Source organism: Salvelinus alpinus, chromosome 19 (genome assembly GCF_045679555.1).
Source record: "Salvelinus alpinus chromosome 19, SLU_Salpinus.1, whole genome shotgun sequence".
Lineage (NCBI taxonomy): Eukaryota > Metazoa > Chordata > Actinopteri > Salmoniformes > Salmonidae > Salvelinus > Salvelinus alpinus.
Genome location: NC_092104.1, coordinates 7,774,825 through 7,783,776, shown reverse-complemented (window position 1 = coordinate 7,783,776; position 8,952 = coordinate 7,774,825). Strand labels below are relative to the sequence as shown.

Genomic DNA, 8,952 nt, shown 5'->3' with positions numbered 1-8,952 from the left:
ACTATTGTATTTTAACCAAACTATTGTATTGTAACCAGACTGTAGTATTGGTTCTGTAGTATTAGACTGTAGTATTTGTTCTGTAGTATTAGACTGTTGTATTGTAACCAGACTGTAGTATTGTAACCAGACTATTGGTATTGTAACCAGACTGTAGTATTGTAACCAGACTATTGGTATTGTAACCAGACTATTGTATTGTAACCAGACTATTGTATTGTAACCAGACTATTGTATTGTAACCAGACTATTGTATTGTAACCAGACTATTGTATTGTAACCAGACTATTGTATTGTAACCAGACTGTAGTATTGTAACCCGACTGTAGTATTGGTTCTGTAGTATTAGACTGTAGTATTGGTTCTGTAGTATTAGACTGTAGTATTGGTTCTGTAGTATTATACTGTAGTATTGGTTCTGTAGTATTAGACTGTAGTATTAAACTGTAGTATTAGACTGTAGTATTAGACTGTAGTATTGGTTCCATTCATTTCTATTTACCAAAAAGCCATTTAAGGGGGAAACATGTTATTTTGAATCAATGCTGTAGAATAATTCCTGGCCGTAGCTTCCGAATGATGTTTACTTCTTCTTTTTTTGAGTCGTATTTTACTTGACCTAGTTCAGAGTCCTCCGTAGCTCAGTGGACAAATATTATTACGATTATGATTATTATTATATTAATGCAGACTAATCATAACGATGACTTAGCCTCTGTATGAAGCAGAAATAGAAAGAGAGAGAAGCGGCAGGTAGCCTAGTGGTTAATAGCGTTGGGCCAGTAACTCAAAGGCTGCTGGTTTGAATCCACCAGTCGACTAGGTGAAAAATCTGTCTGTGCCCTTGAGCAAGGCACTTAAACCTAATTGCTCCTGTAAGTTGCTCTGGATAAGAGTGTCTGTTAAATGACTAAAATGTTACGGGACTGACACGCTACATATGTTTGATGATGACTGCAGAGGGCTGTTCTGTTGTTTAGGAGTCTCATTATCTTCTATCATTGCCTTCTGTTCTGTCACGCTAACTCTTATCTCCTCTTCATCTCTCTCTTCCTACCATTATCACTCCCTCCCTTCCTCCTGCCTCCCTCCCTCCCTTCCTCCTGCCTCCCTCCCTCCCTTCCTCCTGCCTCCCTCCCTCCCTTCCTCCTGCCTCCCTCCCTTCCCCCTGCCTCCCTCCCTTCCCCCTGCCTCCCTCCCTTCCTCCTGTCTCCCTCCTTTCCTCCTGCCTCCCTCCCTGCCTCCCTCCCTCCCTTCCTCCTGCCTCCCTCCCGCCCTCCTGCCTGCCTGTCTATCTTTCATCACTTTTTATCCTTCTATTTTCTGCTGCCTTTCACTCTCTCTCCTCCCCCCTCCTCTCACTCTCTCTCCCCCCCTCCTCTCTCTTTCTTTCTTTCTTTCTTTCTTTCTTTCTTTCTTTCTTTCTTTCTTTCTTTCTTTCTTTCTTTCTTTCTCTCTCACTCCCCCCCCCCCTCCTATCACTCTCTCTCCTCCCCCCTCCTCTCACTCTCTCTCCTCCCCCCTCCTCTCACTCTCTCTCCTCCCCCCTCCTTTCACTCTCTCTCCTCCCCCCTCCTCGCTCTCTTTTTTTTTTTTCTCTCTCTCACTCTCTCTCTCTTTCTTTGTCTCTCTCTCTCGTCTCCGTCTTTGGCTCTGTCACTCTTTCTTCCTCATTTTTTGTTTGTTTCTCATTTGTGTTGCCATCTCAGCGCCTGAAACAATCCGAATCCGCAGACTAGACTTTTACGCTGGTAAGACGTGTGTGTGTGTGTGTGTGTGTGTGTGTGTGTGTGTGTGTGTGTGTGTGTGTGTGTGTGTGTGTGTGTGTGTGTGTGTGTGTGTGTGTGTGTGTACACACATGCTTGTGTGTTCAGCTTGCTGTGAGGGATGTGTGTGTGTGTTGTGCAATTTTGCTGTGCTCTGTTTGTCTTTTTGACCACTGAGCTCCCATGCACTGAACCGGCAAGCATCACGCCACAACACAGCAGACAGGAAATACTGATGGATCATGTGGCCTTGGTATGGATGGCAGCCCAGGAGGTCCAAAATCCCCTCAGTCACACACAGTAAAGTAAAGCAATACACACCCTGGCCTTCACACAGAGAAAAGTGTGTTCAGTAATGGCGGACGTGTATACAGAGAAGACCAGTTTAATGGTGTGTGCTGTGTTGACCATGGGGGGGTTGACAGTCCAGTCTTAGAGCAGGAGGAAGATCAGTCACAGGGACTCTTTGAGCTCAGTACTAGTAAACATGGGAAAAGGAAGAATATGTTTTACAGCACGACTTTAGTCTACACTGGCATGACATTTTACATTTCAGTTATTTTGCAGGCGCTCTTATCCAGAGTGCATACATTTTCATATTTGTTCGTGCTGGTCTCCCCGTGGGAATCAAACCCACAACCCTGACATTACAAGTGCCGTGCTCTACCAACTGAGCCGTGCCCTACCAACTGAGCCGTGCCCTACCAACTGAGCCGTGCCCTACCAACTGAGCCGTGCCCTACCAGCTGAGCCGTGCCCTACCAACTGAGCCGTGCCCTACCAACTGAGCCGTGCCCTACCAACTGAGCCGTGCCCTACCAACTGAGCCGTGCTCTACCAACTGAGCCGTGCTCTACCAACTGAGCCGTGCCCTACCAACTGAGCCGTGCCCTACCAGCTGAGCCGTGCCCTACCAACTGAGCCGTGCCCTACCAGCTGAGCCGTGCCCTACCAACTGAGCCGTGCCCTACCAACTGAGCCGTGCCCTACCAACTGAGCCGTGCCCTACCAGCTGAGCCGTGCCCTACCAACTGAGCCGTGCCCTACCAACTGAGCCGTGCCCTACCAACTGAGCCGTGCCCTACCAGCTGAGCCGTGCCCTACCAACTGAGCCGTGCCCTACCAACTGAGCCGTGCTCTACCAACTGAGCCGTGCCCTACCAACTGAGCCGTGCTCTACCAACTGAGCCGTGCTCTACCAACTGAGCCGTGCCCTACCAGCTGAGCCGTGCTCTACCAACTGAGCCGTGCCCTACCAACTGAGCCGTGCTCTACCAGCTGAGCCGTGCCCTACCAACTGAGCCGTGCTCTACCAACTGAGCCGTGCCCTACCAACTGAGCCGTGCTCTACCAGCTGAGTCGTGCCCTACCAGCTGAGTCGTGCCCTACCAACTGAGCCGTGCTCTACCAGCTGAGTCGTGCCCTACCAACTGAGCCGTGCTCTACCAACTGAGCCGTGCCCTACCAGCTGAGCCGTGCTCTACCAACTGAGCCGTGCCCTACCAGCTGCCTACCAGCTGAGCCGTGCTCTACCAACTGAGCCGTGCCCTACCAGCTGCCTACCAGCTGAGCCGTGCCCTACCAACTGAGCCGTGCCCTACCAACTGAGCCGTGCCCTACCAGCTGAGCCGTGCCCTACCAACTGAGCCGTGCCCTACCAACTGAGCCGTGCCCTACCAACTGAGCCGTGCTCTACCAGCTGAGTCGTGCCCTACCAACTGAGCCGTGCTCTACCAGCTGAGTCGTGCCCTACCAACTGAGCCGTGCTCTACCAGCTGAGCCGTGCTCTACCAGCTGAGTCGTGCCCTACCAACTGAGCCGTGCTCTACCAGCTGAGCCGTGCTCTACCAGCTGAGTCGTGCCCTACCAACTGAGCCGTGCTCTACCAACTGAGCCGTGCTCTACCAACTGAGCCGTGCTCTACCAACTGAGCCGTGCTCTACCAGCTGAGTCGTGCCCTACCAGCTGAGTCGTGCTCTACCAGCTGAGTCGTGCCCTACCAGCTGAGTCGTGCCCTACCAGCTGAGTCGTGCTCTACCAACTGAGCCGTGCTCTACCAACTGAGCCGTGCTCTACCAACTGAGCCGTGCCCTACCAGCTGCCTAACAACTGAGCCGTGCCCTACCAGCTGAGCCGTGCTCTACCAACTGAGCCGTGCCCTACCAGCTGCCTACCAGCTGAGCCGTGCCCTACCAGCTGAGTCGTGCCCTACCAACTGAGCCGTGCTCTACCAACTGAGCCGTGCTCTACCAACTGAGCCGTGCCCTACCAGCTGAGTCGTGCCCTACCAGCTGAGTCGTGCCCTACCAACTGAGCCGTGCCCTACCAGCTGAGCCGTGCCCTACCAACTGAGCCGTGCTCTACCAACTGAGCCGTGCCCTACCAACTGAGCCGTGCTCTACCAACTGAGCCGTGCTCTACCAACTGAGCCGTGCCCTACCAACTGAGCCGTGCCCTACCAACTGAGCCGTGCTCTACCAACTGAGCCGTGCTCTACCAACTGAGCCGTGCTCTACCAACTGAGCCGTGCCCTACCAACTGAGCCGTGCCCTACCAACTGAGCCGTGCCCTACCAACTGAGCCGTGCTCTACCAACTGAGCCGTGCCCTACCAACTGAGCCGTGCTCTACCAACTGAGCCGTGCTCTACCAACTGAGCCGTGCCCTACCAACTGAGCCGTGCCCTACCAACTGAGCCGTGCCCTACCAACTGAGCCGTGCTCTACCAACTGAGCCGTGCTCTACCAGCTGAGCCGTGCCCTACCAGCTGAGCCGTGCCCTACCAGCTGAGTCGTGCCCTACCAACTGAGCCGTGCCCTACCAGCTGAGTCGTGCCCTACCAACTGAGCCGTGCCCTACCAGCTGAGTCGTGCCCTACCAACTGAGCCGTGCCCTACCAACTGAGCCGTGCCCTACCAACTGAGCCGTGCTCTACCAGCTGAGCCGTGCCCTACCAGCTGAGCCGTGCCCTACCAGCTGAGTCGTGCCCTACCAACTGAGCCGTGCCCTACCAGCTGAGCCGTGCCCTACCAACTGAGCCGTGCCCTACCAGCTGAGCCGTGCCCTACCAGCTGAGCCGTGCCCTACCAGCTGAGCCGTGCCCTACCAGCTGAGCCGTGCCCTACCAACTGAGCCGTGCCCTACCAGCTGAGTCGTGCCCTACCAACTGAGCCGTGCTCTACCAACTGAGCCGTGCTCTACCAACTGAGCCGTGCTCTACCAACTATGCCACATGGGACTACAACACAATATAGCTAGTCTACCAGAATGACATACTGGCACCACAATATAGCTAGTCTACCAGATTGACATACTGGCACCACAATATAGCTAGTCTACCAGAATGACAGACTGGCGCCACAATATAGCTAGTCTACCAGAATGACAGACTGGCGCCACAATATAGCTAGTCTACCAGAATGACAGACTGGCGCCACAATATAGCTAGTCTACCAGAATGACAGACTGGCGCCACAATATAGCTAGTCTACCAGATTGACAGACTCCTTGGACGCGTTTGGCTTTTTGGGCAGTGGGTGGACACCCTACTAAACAACTTTGCAGACGAACACAGCGTAAAATCCTCAAAAGTCGCTGTGTGAAAGCGGCGCCACTCTGTCAACAGAGCTCGGTGCTTATTATGGGATGTATTAGGTGACGATACCCGATTTTGGGGGGGGATATAATGCTAATGGATGTCAGAGAAAGACCCCACGGAACGATTCAGAACATGAAGAATCACATTTGTCTTGGAAAATGTATATTTTGTAACGTATGGAAGTGAAATGTCATAACGAAAGCTCATTTTCACGCACTTTGGGCAGTGATTGGACACCCTACTAAGTATTGTGATAATATCGCATCGTGAGGTCCCTGACAATTCCCAGCCTTCTTAGGGAGATGGCTTCATCAATTAATTCATACAATAACACTAATATATTGCAATTGTTTTCACAAATTCAACATGACAGCAATTATTATTTGAGTTTTGGCTTGTTTGGAGCCTAAACTGTATATCAGAACAGTATGTCCCTTTAGGGACACTTGTGTAGAATATGGAAAATACTGTTCATGTAACTGCCGTTTATTCCCCGGGTGAACCCATGTTTAGTTTAGTTTATTAATTCAACCATTTTTAAAAAACAATCACAAATAAAACTTAAAAGTCATACATGCACATGAATAAAATCATCGAGGGTAACACACAATAAAGTCTGGGACTTATTTCCACTGTGGTCCTCTTGAATGGGAGTGAAGACAGACAGAGGCTAACTGTGTGTCTTCTATCCTCAGAGCACGAGAAACATCGTCTGTGTAAGAGTGCTGACTACATGAATCTTCACTTCAAGGTTAAGTGGCTTTACAACGAGTATGTGATCGACCTGCCTGCCTTCCAAGACAATGTACCAGAGTATTCTGCGTGAGTAGGGACCCCCCCCCCACACACACAAACTGTATCCTCTTGCTCATGAATTCATCGAATCTCTCTTTCTCTCTGACAGCCACTTGTTCTCTAACACTGTGTTTCATTCTGCTTCTTTCTCACATTCACACTACGTCTTTTCCAATTCTCTCTTCCTGTAATTGGGCTGTAACTCCTGTAACTCTCCCTTTTTAACTGTCTCCCTTTTTGACTGTCTCCCTTTATCTCTGTCTCCCTTCATGTCTGTCTCCCTTTATGTCTGTCTCCCTTTATGTCTGTCTCCCTTTATGGCTGTCTCCCTTTATGTCTGTCTCCCTTTATGGCTGTCTCCCTTTATGTCTGTCTCCCTTTATGTCTGTCTCCCTTTATGGCTGTCTCCCTTTATGTCTGTCTCCCTTTATGTCTGTCTCCCTTTATGTCTGTCTCCCTTTATGTCTGTCTCCCTTTATGTCTGTCTCCCTTTATGTCTGTCTCCCTTTATGTCTGTCTCCCTTTATGTCTGTCTCCCTTTATGTCTGTCTCCTTTTATGTCTGTCTCCCTTTATGTCTGTCTCCTTTTATGTCTGTCTCCCTTTATGTCTGTCTCCCTTTATGTCTGTCTCCCTTTATGTCTGTCTCCCTTTATGTCTGTCTCCCTTTATGTCTGTCTCCCTTTATGTCTGTCTCCTTTTATGTCTGTCTCCCTTTATGTCTATCTCTCTTCATGTCTGTCTCTCTTTCTCTCCCTCTCTCGTTTTCTTTCCCACTGTCCCTCCCTCCTCTCTCTCCCTCTTCTTTCCTCTCTCTCCAGGTGGTTTCTGCAGTTTGTCCTTCAGTGGCTGGGTGAGAACGAGGATGTGTCCATGGAGTTTATGAATGGAGCTCTAGAGAGGGACAAGAGGGAAGGGGTGAGGGACCTCCACATCTCACCTGCTCACTTGCACACTTTCTCGCATGTGTTTAACAATGGGGGAAACTCCCTCCAGCCAATAATTACACCAATCCTATACTTTAAAATCCATTTTGGGGAGTGTGCAAGTACACACGTCAAGAAAATTGTGGAGAATTGGGGCACAGACTAATTCTACCTATCTGACCTTTGTACCATGACCCCTGACCTCTCTCTCTCTGTGGCTCTCTCTCTCTCTCTCCCTCTCTTCTCCCTACTATAGTTCCAGCAGACGTCGGAGCATGCTCTGTTCTCCAGTTCAGTAGTGGACATCTTCACCCAGCTCAACCAGAGCTTTGAGATCATCAAGAAACTAGACTGTCCTGACCCCAAGGTGCAGGCCCACTACAACAGGCGATTCGCCAAGGTAACACACAAACACACACACATCATGTGCACAAACACACACACACAAACTCTCTCACTGAGATGAATAGATAAAGGTCAATGGAATTCAAATTCAACCAAATTAGCAAACAACATAATTAATACAGAGTCAACTTCGTTAACCTTTACTTCATACCCATCCCGGATCCGGGAGCATCCTCATCAAAAAAGCTGACTAGCATAGCCTAGCCTAACGGGACAGGGATATCATATAATATAATTTCATGAAATCACAAGTCCAATACAGCAAATGAAAGATAAACATCTTGTGAATCCAGCCATCATTTCCGATTTTAAAATGTTTTACAGCGAAAACACAATATGTATTTATATTAGCTAACCACAATAGCCAAACACACAACGGCATATTTTCACCATGTTTCCACCGCATAGGTAACTTTCACAAAACCCACAAATAGAGATAAAATTCATCACTAACCTTGAACAACTTCATCAGATGACAGTTTTATAACATCATGTTATACAATACATTTATGTTTTGTTCGAAAATGTGCATATTTATAGCTACAAATCCTGGTTTTACATTGCAGCCACCATCACAAATAGCACCAAAGCAGCCAGAATAATTACAGAGAGCAACGTGAAATATATAAATACTCATCATAAAACATTTATGAAAAATACATGGTGTACAGCAAATGAAAGATAAACATCTTGTGAATCCAGCCAATATTTCCGATTTTTTAAGTGTTTTACAGCGAAAACACAATATATATTTCTATTAGCTCACTACAGTAGCCAAACACACAACGCAATTTACTCCCCGCCAAAATAGCTTGCACAAAACCGACAAATTAGAGATAAAATTAATCACTAACCTTGAACAACTTCATCAGATGACAGTCTTATAACATCATGTTATACAATACATTTATGTTTTGTTCAAAAATGTGCATATTTAGAGCTGCAAATCGTGGTTATACATTGTGAATACGTAGCAACGATTCACCAGAATGTCCGGAGATATTTTGGACACTCACCTAATCTGACCAAAGAACTCATCATAAACTTTACATAAAAATACTTGTTGTATGGCAAATGAAAGATACACTGGTTCTTAATGCAACCGCTGTGTTAGATTTTTAAAAATAACTTCACCACAACATACACAATATGTGAGACAGCGCTCACCAACACGGCGGAGAATAGGAGTCAACATATTACACAGAAATACGAAATAACATCATAAATGTTGTCTTACTTTTGCTGTTCTTCCATCAGAATGTTGTGCAAGGAGTCCTAGGTCCAGAATAAATCGTTGTTTGGTTTTAGACTGTCCATTTCTTCTGTCGAATTAGCAACTTTTGCTAGCCATGTCGAGCTCACGTGTCCATCATCTCTTGACGCATGGAACGAAAAATTCCAAAATTCCCAATAAACGTTGAATAAACTGATCAAACTCGGTTGAAAAATCCTACTTTATGATGT

General features: G+C 48.0%; 1 protein-coding gene across 1 annotated transcript in view; it reads left to right on the top strand.

Annotated features, from left to right (window-relative positions):
- LOC139544968 (protein unc-13 homolog B-like) overlaps positions 1-8,952 on the top strand; it is a 133,530-nt gene that overhangs the window by 85,750 nt on the left and 38,828 nt on the right. The window contains exons 19-21 of the mRNA XM_071352221.1: positions 6,059-6,185; positions 6,979-7,075; positions 7,340-7,483. Of these exons, the coding sequence (XP_071208322.1) occupies positions 6,059-6,185; positions 6,979-7,075; positions 7,340-7,483 (368 nt within the window). The remainder of the gene's footprint in view (positions 1-6,058; positions 6,186-6,978; positions 7,076-7,339; positions 7,484-8,952) is intronic.